The sequence below is a fragment of the Oncorhynchus nerka genome, linkage group LG20 (genome assembly GCF_034236695.1).
Source record: "Oncorhynchus nerka isolate Pitt River linkage group LG20, Oner_Uvic_2.0, whole genome shotgun sequence".
Classification (NCBI taxonomy): Eukaryota; Metazoa; Chordata; class Actinopteri; order Salmoniformes; family Salmonidae; genus Oncorhynchus; species Oncorhynchus nerka.
The window spans coordinates 69,201,914-69,216,914 of record NC_088415.1 but is presented as its reverse complement, the minus strand read 5'-3'; the positions used below and the strand labels follow the sequence as shown (position 1 = coordinate 69,216,914).

At 40.5% G+C, this 15,001-nt stretch overlaps 1 protein-coding gene across 3 annotated transcripts in view; it reads left to right on the top strand.

Moving 5' to 3' along the window:
• Positions 1 to 2,821: 2,821 nt before the first annotated feature.
• Positions 2,822 to 15,001, top strand: part of LOC115103020 (pre-B-cell leukemia transcription factor 1-like) — a 77,284-nt gene continuing 65,104 nt past the window's right edge. Inside the window, exons 1-2 of one of the 3 annotated variants that reach the window (XM_029623576.2) lie at positions 2,822 to 3,476; positions 4,463 to 4,536. In XM_029623576.2, the coding sequence (XP_029479436.1) occupies positions 3,292 to 3,476; positions 4,463 to 4,536 (259 nt within the window). In that variant the 5' untranslated portion in view covers positions 2,822 to 3,291. The remainder of the gene's footprint in view (positions 3,477 to 4,462; positions 4,537 to 15,001) is intronic. The other 2 variants (XM_029623577.2, XM_029623578.2) reach the window with 2 other exon arrangements.

The window sequence follows — 15,001 nt, the reverse complement described above, 5'->3', positions numbered from 1 at the left end:
TATGAATGCGAACTGGAGACACCGTGCGCATCACTGCATAACAAGGTTTCTGACCAGTCACACACTCCCCACGGTAAGCATGGGGAGTTGGCTCAGGTCTAACCCCTGACTCTGACAATCTCCCCATGTGCCCCCCCAAAAAGGAGCTGCCTCTTCCGTGCTAGCCGTGTCCCCTCGTATCATATCATCTCCACCTGCTTCCATGGCAGGGACTTGTCCCCTGCCATTACCTCCTCCCAGGTCCAGGATGTCATCCACTCATCTTTCTCCCGAGCCCAGGATGTCCACTCCTCCTGAACACGCTGCTTGTTCTTTTTGTGGTGGGATCTTCTGTCACGTTCATTATAAAGATCGGACCAAGGCGCAGCGTGAGTAGAGTTCCACATGTTTTTAATAAAACCGAAACTCAGCAAGACAAAACAAAAAAACAAAACGTGAAGCTATACGAATAGTGCAGACAGGCAATGTTACATAGAACAAGATCCCACAAACACCAAAGGGAAATGGCTACCTAAATATGATCTCCAATCAGAGACAATGATAAACAGCTGTCTCTGATTGGGAACCATATCAGGCAACATAGAATTACAAAAACCCGTAGACCTACAAAACCCTAGACATACAAAAACCCTAGACAATACAAAACTAGCGTACCCACCCTGGTCACACCCTGACCTAACCAAAATATAAAGAAAACAGTGATATCTCAGGTCAGGGTGTGACAGCATGTGACTAATAACATTTGATTTGATTTGATTTGATTTTGACTAGCTGAGACATTCTGCCTGCCTCTCTCTCGTCCTGACTCCCAACCCCTACACGCTCATTACTATTGGACAGTTGGAGATCGAATTTGAATATTGAAACAATCTTGCAAATGTCGGGGAGACAGACAGCAAGGTTTATACAAATATCTGCTGTTGAAAACTAAATGTTAGTATAAAAGAAATATGAGATAATGTCTAGATGCTTTTTATAGTGAAGATCAAGTTTATAACTTCTCTGCCTCTGCTGATGAGACAGTGGATTCTGCAATCAGATGGAAAAGAGTAAAAAGGCATTTTAACGTCATAGATTTAGCCGGTGGTACTTTGTGGAATAGACACCGGCTGGAATGCGCTTTTAACCAATCAGCATTCAGGATTAGACCCACCCGTTGTATAAATTTGAGTGGGACCTGTGAGTGACTGAGTGACATACGTGGTTCACCATTATGGGATCAAATTCCATTTAAATTGAAAGGCTATTATGCACAGTATTACACAATAGATTTATACAACACTATTACTCCACCTCAAGGCTCTTTAGGAAGAGATTACAAAGGTGCGTTATGTTCATATGGCTGAAATCCATCACAGTTTTGTTCACATAAAGGGGCATATGTGTAAAGAGAGGGCAAACTCCTGCCTGAGTGTAGTGTCAGGGTGCAAGGTTAGAGCATGAGTCTAAACTGGGTGTGTGGTCCTGCAGTATAGAGACCAGACCCACACACACACGCATACATACACACACACACACACACACACACACACACACACACACACACACACACACACACACACATATATATATATATATATATATATATATATATATATATATATATATACACACAGTTACACACACACACACACACATATAATATATATATATATATATATATATATATATATATATATATATACACACACAGTTACACACACACACACCACTTCCCCCTGCCCCCTGGGACAATTACTGCCTCACCTTCTATTCAGGACTTAATGAGAAAACGGACTGATCGATTTAACTCCAGCCATAACACGAGAGGAGGCCAGTACGGTGATAGCATAGATCAATTGTGCTGCTGTGAGGTATCCAAGACATCTAAAACACCAGCAACCTGTGTTAAAACGAATACTGTTTCCAAGATTATAACCATGTTCTTTCAGTAGTCTTTATAACATGGTAATAACATCATAACAGCTCAGTCTATATCTGTATAGACTTAAATAAATAGTTTTGTAGCGAATATCTGTAGACAACTGATCAACGTTAAAGCCAAATCTACGTTAAAGACAAAGGTCTCTCAATGCAATATTTTACAGACCTAAAACAGCTAGACCGTGATTGACCAATAAACATTCAAGTGGGTGTGGTCTGGCACATACATTCATATAAATCAGTCAAAGATATTTCTATTGTATCAAGACTTAACATATACAAGAACATTCATATCAACCTAACAGTGGCGCTATAATGGGAACATGTTCATATCTCTCGACCTGTTTGACTCAGAGTGATGAAATTTGGTACACATACTCGTGGATAAGAGTCTAGCTAACCCACGCGATATCTCAGACTCCACTTGCCCGAATTTGACAAAACTTGGGTGAATGATATGTGGTGCCATAGAGATCTGTTGTTTACAAAATTGCACTGGTTGGCCCATGGGGGGCGCTGTATAATTTGTGGGGGGAGACATATTTACAGTTGCCTTGTTTTAATAAGCAATAGCCAGGTGAATCTGTACTGAAAGAAGACAATTCATTTATTTCAGATGGGGTGCCTGTTCCTTGTGACATCAGGTACAGAGCTTTGGTGCCAAGCCCAATTATTTATTACATATTCAGTCTCTATCCATCATTGTATTGCCACTACGTCCAGACCACTGAGCTGTTAAAGAAGGTCCAGACCCAGTGTTAACGCTCACATTTGATGTTTATTGCCGCGTCCCGAAAAATATGATTGACTTTTCTTGAGGAGACGGAGGTGGGACTTATGCCCCCTTCTTCTCCAATCGTGGCTCAGGGGGCGGAGGCTTTTATTGCATACTCTGGTTGTGTGTCAGTTGCTACAGACATAAGCGAAACAATAACAATTGGTGTTACTTTCACTAACCCTCTGAGAGAGTGACTGTTACATGTTCCGTCCATCAAGCTTTTAAGGAAATTGGGAAAGGCATATAACGTGCTCTGTGCACGTCAGGTTTGACACGATTTGAAACCCTTTAAAGTTGAATCTACTTTTTTTTCTACAGTAGCTGTGCAGGAGTGGCAAGAGCCTAAAGCAGCTATTCATATCAGATTTCAACCAAACCAGCTGGGAGAGAGAGAGCGGAGAGAGCGAGCGTCTGTCATTATCTTTCCCTTTCCGATCCAGGAAAGCTTAGGGAGAGAGAAAATAGAGAAAATAGAGGGAGAGAGAGAGGAGAGAGAGAGGGATCCAAAGGAATTTCTAAGGATATTTCTTCTGTTGCCGTGAAAAAAAAGTGTTGGTCAGTTGGGGGCGAGGCGAAGAGCGCGGTCAAGGATGGACGAGCAGCCTCGGTTGATGCACTCCCACGGCGTGGGAATGGCCCGACACCCCGGCATGGCGCAAAATATGCAGGATGGCACAGGAGGGACGGACGGAGATGGAAGAAAGCAGGACATTGGAGACATATTACAGCAAATAATGACAATCACAGACCAAAGCCTGGACGAAGCGCAGGCCAGGTACGGTGGCATAGAAATTATATTATTTTCAAAGTAATACCAAAATAGCATATTTATGAATTAAGAAATAACTACGGTAGGCCTACGTTGTAATAATGTGATTTGCATTCATGCTATCCAACGAAAACAATTACGCCCACCCGAACGCAACTGCTCGTAGGGGATAAAGTGCGTAACGTCAATCTACCTTCAACCGACCAGTTTTTATTTTGTGAAAGTTAACTTTTAAAATAACAGTGTCATCAAAATGTAAAAAAAAAAATGTATGACGATATTAAAACTACTGCAACTACAACTGAGCGGGGTACATCCTCTTCCCAATTTCCAATCGCCTTGTATCTTGTTACATATGAGATTACACAGTAATTCCCCGCTGTGTTACATGTTGGGGATGCATTCCTTTTGGTTACTTTGTTTCTTTTTAGCCAACGGCAATAAAGGTTATCACAGCACCGGTGCTGCGCCTCGAAATTGAGACAACGATCACATCAATTCGTGTTCCTGTGCAAGAATATATTATATAGGATAGATTGGATCATATTCATTATTGACATCCCACGGTGATGTAAAATTGAAATGACCCGTGCTATTCATGTTAATTCATTTTAGCGGTTATAGATTAATTGTAGTGGGACGACAAGTGTTCCAAGTGTGGTTTGTTGAGACAATGGAGACACTATAAAAGTACATTTTTACACCAAAGGGTTTTCTCTATTAAAGAATAAGACTATGCTATACATTAGTTCTTTAGTTTAGATCACTGTGATTGACGGGTTGTTCAAGACTTAATTCAGAATAATATGCATTGTTAATATCAACGGCAAGGATGAGCTTTATTCTTCCTTATCAAATTGACAGTGATCAAACAAGTCTCCTCATTTTAGATATGATACAATCCATGCAGAACGCTTTTGCAACTAATGCTATTTCCTCGTCTTATTGAGTTTGGTTGTAAAGTTGTGTGTGTTTCCCCTTTTTTCTTCTAGGAAACATGCACTGAACTGTCACAGGATGAAACCGGCTCTCTTCAACGTCTTGTGTGATATAAAAGAGAAAACAGGTAAGGTGAAATTCTACCACATTGAAAGAATGACTTGTATCAATCTTTTTTTCCTCAAACCTTTTTTCTTATGTGCCATTTTTATGAAGTTATTATGGCCAGAACGACTTATAGCCCACATTATTATTTATAACAACCATATTTTGAACATTATAATATTTATATTATATTTCTAAACATACTGTATGTGTTCAGGAAGTGAACCCATATTCGTAACAATATGGTTCTACAATGCAACATGGTGCTTTGTGGCATCCTACTGTATCTACGTGTATTACCACACATCCAAACATGACCACACAACCAAACAACCTTATGTGTGTCAGTCAGTGAGCCAAAAGCAGACACACACATTCGGACCAGACAGCAGAGAAGAAATGTCTTTACTGTACGACCAAGGGGGTGGCACTGAGACATGTATTAGGGCTGTACTAATTGACTTCGTTCTGTGTCATCATATTTTTCCTTGCCAAGTGTGATGCTGTTTGTTTGTGACATGCTGTGAGTGTTTTTACATGCTGATGCTGGCCAGAGGGATTTTCTCAGTTTGGGTTTGAAGCGAGGGTCAAAGTCATGTATAAGAATCTGTGAAATATAGGCACTTAACACCATATTAAAAAGAAGAAGCACTTGTCTCTGTTTATAGAAGAAAGTATGTGACTATTCTTGGAAAAAGTCCAAGTTCTAGCCTACTAAAGAGATATGTAGAAAATGGAAGTCAAACCGCAATCTAATACATATCTCTGAAGACATATCTCAGAAGACATATCTCTGAAGACATATCTCTGAAGACATATCTCAGAAGACATATCTCTGAAGACATATCTCTGAAGACATATTTCTGAAGACATATCTCAGAAGACATCTCTGAAGACATATCTCAGAAGACATATCTCAGAACATGCCTTTTAACGGGATACTCTTTTGAAATTGTTAGAGGATGTTATCACTCACTCTGACTTTAAAGTGGAAAAATGTTTCCAGCGACTATCATAACTGTCTGTAGCCGGCCAAAGAAATAAGAAAACAAATGGATTCAGTAAAGGAGGCCATGTTATCGTCTTCCTAATTTGCCTCTAAAGGTTCATTTACGAACATTTCATTACTGTGAGTCACTCTGGTACAGTGCTTCAAAAAAAGACGGGTTCTTAGCAGCGAACCCTGTGTGGTTTTCATTTTAGAAAAAAGGAGGGAGAAGAAATGAAGTCCCGTTTGTGAGAAGCCAGTGAGGTTTGGCCCCGGCCCCCTTCCTTCTCAGAGGAGTATGCTTAGAGTAGGGAGAGAGTTATGCCTGCTTTTTTTCAAACTGCCTGGCGTCGTTCTGGGTTCAACCAGAGTTCGTTTCCAAAATGAAGAAGAACAAAGTAACTTGGACCTTTTCATGCCCCCCTTGCTTTTCTTCTCTTCCCACCGTTCCTGGCAGGAACATAGGGGATTCTGACTATAATGGCTCTCTTTGCCTGCTTACTCTCTCCGTCTTCATTTAGAGGTAACAAATGCTGTTGAAGGTAACGTTTCAACATAGATTTGCCGTGTTGTTTTTGTAGGTTTCTACTCCTATCTCTTGAGTGGATTTAGTTCTGCTAATGTTTTGGCCTCTATCCAGTATTAGCTTCCTTTGACAGGGTTTCAGTTGGGTGGGCTGAATTCAATGTACTTGGCCCCTCAAGATAAAAGCACCATGGGGGAATCCCTTTTGAAAAGTTTACTGGTTCGCACACGCAAACTCACCCATGCACACAAGCACACAATGTCCATTGAGGTGTTGTTGTTACTCAAGCGCTGCACGCCTTGTGTTGCTGGGGGAAGTCATACTAAATTCTCAGTATTCTGTTGTTACATTTTATCCGGATGCTTTGTCACGTTATAGTCATCAAGTCCAAGCTATGAGCTGTGCTTCACTCTATAAATGTAGATGTGTTATCAGCGTCAACATAAGCATGTGTGGCAAATGTATTTTAGTGCAAAAAATAAAATGTTATTGGTCGAGAACCCAGTTTAGCAGATGTTATAGCGGGTGAAGCGGACTGCTTGTATTACAAGCTCCTAACAGTGCAGTAAAATGTCAAACATGTACGCGAATAATAAATCATCAAAAAACCTAAAACGAGAAATCAAGAATGTTAGGATGAATCCAACGCTGTGTTAGTAATCCGAATGCAATCTTTGCATGTACACCGAAAAGATATACTGAGAATGATGTGTACAGCCGTAGATATTTTACAGAGAGCTGTGTCAAGAGTCCTGTATATAAATATGCAGTGTGTATAAACAGTGTAACGAAAAAGGTATATTCGAATGAGCTATGTGAGAATACAGTGTATCAATGCACAGTGTAAAAAAACAGTATAAAAGAAACAGGAAGTGTCCAGGGTTTAATGTCTCTTATATACAGGGCCTTCAGAAAGTTTTCATACCCCTTGACTTCTTACACATTTCATTGTGCTACAGTCAGAAATCCAAAGTAATTATTTTCTCATCCATCTACACACAATACCCCATAATGATAAAGTGAAAATCTGTATTTAGAATTTTTTGCAAATATGTTGAAAATTAAATACAGACATATCTCATTTGCATAAGTATCCACACCTCTGATTCAATACATGTTAGAATCATCTTTGGCAGCGATTACAGCTGTGAGTCTTTCGGGGTAAGTCTCTAAGAGCTTTGCACACCTGGATTGTACAATATTTCCACATTATTCAAGCTCTGTCAAGTTGGTTGTTGATCATCGCTAGACAGCCATTTTCAAGTCTTGCCATAGATTTTAAAGCCGATTTAAGTCAATACTGTAACTAGGCCACTCAGGAAAATTCAATGTCACCTGGTAAGCAACTCCAGTGTATATTTGGCCATGTGGTTTAGGTTATTGTCCTGCTGAAAGGTGAGTTTGTCTCCCAGATTGAACCAGGTTTTCCTCTAGGATTTTGCCTGTGCTTAGCTCTATTCTGTTTCTTTTTACCCCCCAAAAACTCCCTACTCATTGCAGATGACAAGCATACTCATAACATGATGCAGCCCCCACCGTGCTTGAAAATATGAAGATTAGTACTCAGTGATGTTTTGTGTTGGATTTGTCCCCTAACGCTTTGTATTAAGGACATAAAGTTCATTTCTTTGCCAAATCTTTTGCATTTGTACTTTTGTGCCTTATTTTATTTTTTATTCTGTATAGGTTTCCTTCTTTTCACTCTGTCAATTAGGTTAGTTATTGTGGATTAACTACAGTACCACAGCCATTAAACTCTGTAACTGTTTTAAAGTCACCATTGGCCTCATGAAATCCCAGAGCGGTTTCGGCAACTGAGTTAGGAAGGACATATCTTTGTAGTGACTGGGTGTATTGATACACCATCCGAAGTGTAATTATTAACTTTACCATGCTCAAAGGGATTTTCAATGTCTGCTTTTTTATTTTTACCCATTTACCAACATGGTTGGGTCAGCTACTTTTTAAATGTAATCTGTTACAGTTACTGGTTACCTGTCCAAAATTGTAATCACTAACGTAACTTTTTGATTACCCAGTAACGTAATCTGATTACATTCAGTTAGTTTTAGATTTCCTTCCCCTTAAGAGACATGAGAAAAAAATATATAATGTTACCAATTGAATATCTATTGCAGGATAAATCAATGTTAGTTTACATAGCTGGCCATATATGGATGTTACATTTTACTCTATGGGCTGGTTGTGTTGGCTTTTTCAAATCCATCGCTTTCTACTACATATAATAATACGATTAAATTATATCTTTACATTCAAATCTAATTCTATCATAATTCCAGTCATTCCAATAAATGTTATACCCCTTGATCTTCAAGAATAGGACTTGGAAATATGGAAGTATAGATCAGTCAAATTGTTTTACCTGAGCATAACCCCAAAACTAAGGACTTATTAGCCAGCCCTACTCTGTTGTTTATGATTTTGTTGTCATGGAGGACTGATTGGGCTCATTGATTCGAGTTGAAAAATAAATGTCACGCTCATGGAACGGCATGCTTTGAGCACTACTGATAAGTGCTATTTACATGTGGAAAATGAATTCAATATGCTGCATTTACTATAGGCCTATTTTTTACCTTTTAGTTGGTGACACTTTGATATCTTGATAATATGCAGATGTTTAAAGGGGAAATCCACAGATGAAACAATAACAACACGGTCGCCCCACCTCTGTTTTGGTAAACAGCTGAGGTATGGGCCTGGAGAAATGTAACCACTCAGATTAATAATATTCAGGGCTATGGATGCAAGGACTGTCCATCCATGATATCAATTTGTTTTAACCATGTTATGAGGCTATACAGTGTTTGTTTACAATTACAATGTGGACAAACATAGGAGAAAACAAGCTTATATTTTGGGTTCTCATGGAGTGTGACAGTTGAACTACGCCCATGAGGCATTTATAAGTTATATTCTTCAAGAATCAATGGATATGTATACAGTTGAAGTCAGACGTTTACATACACCTTCGCAAAATACATTTCAACTCAGTTTTTCATCATTCCTGACATTTAATCTTAGTAAAAATGCCCTGTCTTAGGTCAGTTAGGATCACCACTTTATTTTATGAATGTGAAATGTCAGAATAATAGTAGAGAGAATGATTTATTTCAGCTTTTATTTATTTCATCACATTCCCATTGGGTCAGAAGTTTACATACAATCAATTAGTATTTAGTAGCATTGCCTTTAAATTGTGTAACTTGGGTCAAACGTTTCGGGTAACCTTCCACAAGCTTCCCACAATAAGTTCGGTAAATTTTGCCCCATTCCTCCTAACAGAGCTGGTGTAACTGAGTCACACATTTTCTATTGCATTGAGGTCAGGGCTTTGTGATGGCCACTCCAATACCTTGGCTTTGTTGTCCTTAAGCCATTTTGCCATTTTGCTTGGGGTCATTGTCCATTTGGAAGACACATTTGCGACCAAGCTTTAACTTCCTGACTGATGTCTTGAGATGTGTCTTCTATATATCCACATAATATTCATCCTTCATGATGCCATCTATTTTGTGAAGTGCATCAGTCCCTCCTGCAGAAAAGCACCCCCACAACATGATGCTGCCACCCCTGTTCTTCACCGTTGGGATGGTGTTCTTCGGCTTGCAAGCCACCCCCTTTTTCCTCTCAACATAATGGTGGTCATTATGGCCAAAAACAGTTCTATTTTGTTTTCATCAGACCAGAGGACATTTCTCCAAAAAGTATGATCTTTGTCCCCATGTGCAGTTGCAAACCGTAGTCTGGCTTTTTTTATGGCGGTTTTGGAGCAGTGGCTTCTTCCTCGCTGAGTGGCCTTTCAGGTTATGTCGATATAGGACTCGTTTTACTGTGGATATAGATACTTTTGTACTGGTGTCCTCCTTCACAAGGTCCTTTGCTGTTGTTCTGGGATTGATTCGCACCAAGGTACGTTCATCTCTAAGAGACAGAATGTGTCTCCTTCCTGAGCGGTATGACGGCTGAGTGGTCCCATGGTGTTTATACTTGTGTATTATTGTTTGTACAGATGAATGTGGTACCTTCTTGCAGTTGAACCAGACTTGTGGAGGTCTACAATTTTTTTCTGGAGTCTTTGCTGATTTATTTGGATTTTTCCATGATGTCAAGCAAAGAGGCACTGAGTTTGAAGGTAGGCCTTGAAATACATCCACAGGGACACCTCCAATTGACTCAAATGATGTCATTTAGCCTATCAGAAGCTTCTAAAGCCAAGACATCATTTGCTGGAATTTTCCAAGCTGTTTAAAGACACAGTCAACTTAGTGTATGTAAACTTCTGACCCACTGGAATTGTGATACAGTGAATTATAAATGAAATAATCTCTGTAAACAATTGTTGGAAAATGACTTGTGTCATGCACAAAGTAGATGTCCTAACCGACTTGCCAAAACTATAGTCTGTTAACAAGAAATTTGTGGAATTGTTGAAAACGAGTTTTAATGACTCCAACCTAAGTGTATGTAAACTTCCAACTTCAACTGTATGTATAATTTAGATGTTCAAAAATGGATGTAGCATCTACAGATTGCCCCTTTAAGTTTATCTAAAGTGTGCGAGTTTGAGACTGTGTCCATTAGGCCTATGGATTAATTTTTTTATCAGCATGAATTAGATTGAGCAATAATAGCCCCACTTTTATTGTGTAGGCTGGGATCCACACTATGCAGCTGTTGCAAGTATGCATTTTGCACTGCATTTTTCACACAAACACAATGATTGATAGGCATCTTAAAACTTCTTGAATTCCATTATTGGGTTTAAATACACGTTTAGATTCGTGAACAGCCATTCACAACAACCACAATCCGTAAGGCGCAAATAGCTAAATGAGAGAGCAGCAGTGTGATTCACATCAATGCGCTATGTTGATATCAAGAATAAGTGGTATCCTTATTGCCGTGGACTACACCGCTGTCATCCTTACCTCCAAGCGTTCAAGTTGGATCATCTTTGAATTCCGACAGCAGTCGCACCATTGGAAGACACAGCTTGAACTGTAGCCTACAAAATCCTCTTCCTGCTCTTTTCCCGCAATAGTGGTCTCTGACTTGAGGTCAGACTCGCTCTGGTGGAACAAACTTAAACTTGAGCCTTTTTTCAATGCTGATTTGAATGTTATTGAGAAAACAGAGAAGTGTCAATAATGTTTTTTCCGCAAACATCCTTTCTGAATTTAAAAGTAATCCTCGAAGTAATCATCTAGTTTTTCAAAAGTATCTGTAATCTGATTACAATATTTTTTGCTGGTAACGTAACAGATTACAGTTACCGGTTTAATACGTTACTCCCCAACTCTGTTACCAATAGGTGCCAATCTTTGCGAGGCATTGGAAATCGTCCCTGGTCTTTGTGGTTGAATCTGTGTTTGAAATTCAATGCTAGACTGAAGGACCTTACAGATTATTGTATGGGTGGGGTACATAGATGAGGTAGTCATTCAAAAATCATGTTAAACACTATGATTGCACACAGATTGAGTCCATGCCATTTATTATGTGACTTGTTTAAGCACATTTTTACTCCTGAACTTATTTAGACTTGCCATAACAACGGGGTTGATTTAATTAGTTAAACTTTCTAAAAACATAATTCTACTTTGACATTATGGGTTATTGTATGTAGGCCAGTGACACAAAATTTGAATTTAATCCATTTTCAATTCTGGCTGTAACACAACAAAATGTGGAAATAGTTAAGGGGTGTGAATACTTTCTGAATGCACTCAACATGGGACAGCAGCGTTGGCTGTGTGTGCGGGTGGGCGTGTGTGTGTGAGTGTGTATGGACGTATGCGTGTCTGAGTTTATATGTGAGTACAGAAGTGTGTGTGTGTGTGTGTGTGTGAGCTTGTGTGAGTGAGTATTTTTGTCTCTTACTACAAGAGATGGTGCGATGGCTGTTCAACAGTATGATAGCCTGGAGATAGAAACTGTTTTTCAATCTTTCGGTCCTGGCTTTGATGCACCTGTACCGTCTCTGTCTGCTAGATGATAGCAGAGTGAACAGAGTGTGGCTTGGGTGGCTGAGGTCCTTGATGATGTTCTTGGCCTTCCTTTGACACGGTGTGCTGTAAATGTGCTGGAGGGCAGGCAGCGTGCCCCCTGTGATGGGTTTGGTTGACCGCACAACTGCCTGAAGAGCCATTTGGTTGAGGGCGGTGCAATTGCCTTCCAAGGCGGGGATGCAGCCCGACAAAAGGCTCTCAATGGTGCATCTGTAAAAGTTTGTGAGGGTCTTAGGGGCCATGCCGAATTTCTTCAGCCACATGAGGTTGTTGAGGCGCTGTTGCGCACCTTGGCGCCTTGTCTCCTGTAGTCCACAATTAGCTCCTTTGTTTTTTTACATTGAGGGAGAGGTTATTTTCCTGGCATCAATCCGCCAGGGTCCTCACCTCCTCCCTGTAGGCTGTCTAGTTGTTGTTGGTAATCAGGCCTATTACTATCGTGTCGTCAGGAAACTTGGTGATTGAGTTGGAGTCGTGCATAACCACGCAGTTATGGGTGAACAGGGGATACAGGAGGCGGCTGAGCACACACCTACTGGTTGAGGAGCAGTGTGGCGGAGGTGCTGTTACCTACCCTCACCGCCTGGGGTTGGCCCATCAGGAAGTCCAGGACCCAGTTGCACAAGGAGGGGTTCAGACCCAGGGCCCTGAGCTTAGTGATGGGCTTAGAGGACACTATGGTGTTGAAAGCAGAGCTGTATTTGGTGAACAGCTTTCTTAAATAGCTATTCCTCTTGTCCAGGTGGGATAGGGCAGTGTGCAGTGCAACAGTGTTTGCGTTGGTCGTGGATCTGTTTGGGCGGTATACAAATTGTAGTTTGGATGAGATTTATAGGACACAAAGACCTAAAATCACATGGTATCATACCATTCCTTCTTTCTATGTATCTAGTTGCTGTTCATCTTGTGGGCATAGATCATTTTCCCCCTGTGAAGAGCAGACAGAAGCCCAGAAATCCACTGCAGCAACAGCAAAAAAATGACTCAAACCTTCACCATGACATTTACAGCCAAATGTGCTGAGAGCAGAGTGTGCAAAAAGAGAACAAGCCCGTAATTTGTCAGGTCTTTTTTATATTATTTTATAAAGACTCAGCCTCTCCTCAGTTTTACATTGTTGCAGCCAGAGTCTCTGGAGGATTGCAAAGGAGAGACTATTAAGTCGGCAGGCAGCCTGGTTTATGCGACTGTTGTGTCCCCTTCTGTGACAGCACTAAGAGGATCATAGATATGGCACTGTAGGTTGGCTTTCCTTTTTTAAAGGTAAAATCACCTGGGCATACTGTATCATGTGCCTATTGGTGTGTGTGTGTGTGTGTGTGTGTGCGCGCGTTCACACACATACTTGTAAAACAGTAAGATAGACGTGCTGGAGGCATAAAATGAGAGCGCACACAAATGTGCACACAGACGAACGCACACAGACACGCACACACACACGTATGTGTGTCTGTGTGCACATTTGTGTGCGCTCTCATTTTTTGCCTCCAGCACGTCTATCTTACTGTTTTACAGAGGATTACCATAGATGAACTACAACTTTTCTCATTAGAAATACTTTGTGGTATAGAGTACATGTCTCCAGCAATTTCAGGAAAGCGTGTCTTTAGTTGTAAAATTAATGTAGGTGCTTAGCACTGTGTTTCATTTGCCATACATCCTGTGTGTGTGTGTGTGTGTGTGTGTGTGTGTGTGTGTGTGTGTGTGTGTGTGTGTGTGTGTGTGTGTGTGTGTTTGCATGTGAAAGAGTGAGAGTGTGTGTCTGTGTGGAACCATTACGGATAGTGGAGCTGGCACGTACAGGTTGACAGAGCAAGAAAAGCCAGACACCAAGTCAACGTTTCTAGGTGTCAGATTACAGGCCAGAGCTCTCTCTCTGTCTCTCTCTCTCTCTCTCTCTTACAAAAACACTTTCAATCTCTCTCTCTCTCTTTCTCTCACTGTTCACCAGGCCAGTGTATGTCGACAGCCACTCATTACTCCAGACTCAGGTCAAATGGATAGCTCCTGCATGTCAAATATGATCAGATGTAGACTATATTATACCACTGGTAGTTGTCAGACCTAAGGACCTGGTGAACTCAGTGACCCATGTCATCAAGCTACTAATTTTCACATACTAGATAATAGAAATGCTGTGTTTTCGATGTTGAGCATATTGCAGCATTGCAGATTGTACCTGTGATCGAAGTTGAAGTCTGGTGTGGTTCTTATATACTGTAGCACACATCTGGAGAACACTGGTATCCTTTCATTAGAATAGAGCAAACCTGCACATATTTTCTTTGACAAATTTGCTTTGATGGCTATGTTTTTGCTAGTTAATGATTTAGTGGTGGACTTGGAGTAAATTTAGTGATAGTGGAATGTCAGATAACTATTCAGTTGGTTTTATAGCCCAGTAAGCGAGTAAACACATCACTTACATCAGTATTGTGAATGATGGTCTGCTTATTTTAGCCATGGAGAGAGACTGGACTGGACACTAGTGTTGTGTTGTTGCTGCTGCTGTTTTTCAGTATTTAATTGACATGGTTGTCCATGATGAGTTCAGAGGTTAGTTTTCAGTCTTTTTTGACAGATGGAGTCATTTGTCTCCGATGTGCCATGTTCTGTCTTGAAACTAATGGCTATGTCCTTGGTTTCCCCACCGTGTTAGCAGGCAGACAGTATATCTAGCCTGGCCGGTTGGAAGTGCAGAAGCAGCATTTTATTCTAGCCAGGATTTGAGTTCCCATAGAAATACGAGTGAATATCTCTGTTCTTTCATAAATAACAACGTTTCCCAAACGTCTCTGAAGTTTCTCAATTGATTAGTAGTTTTAACAAACCTCATGACACTGCTTCCTAGAAATGTAAATGGTCGATAATTGGCCGCGCTGATTCCCCTGACAAAAGACGTCAACTTTCATAAAATGTTCTACAGAAATAGCCTAGACCC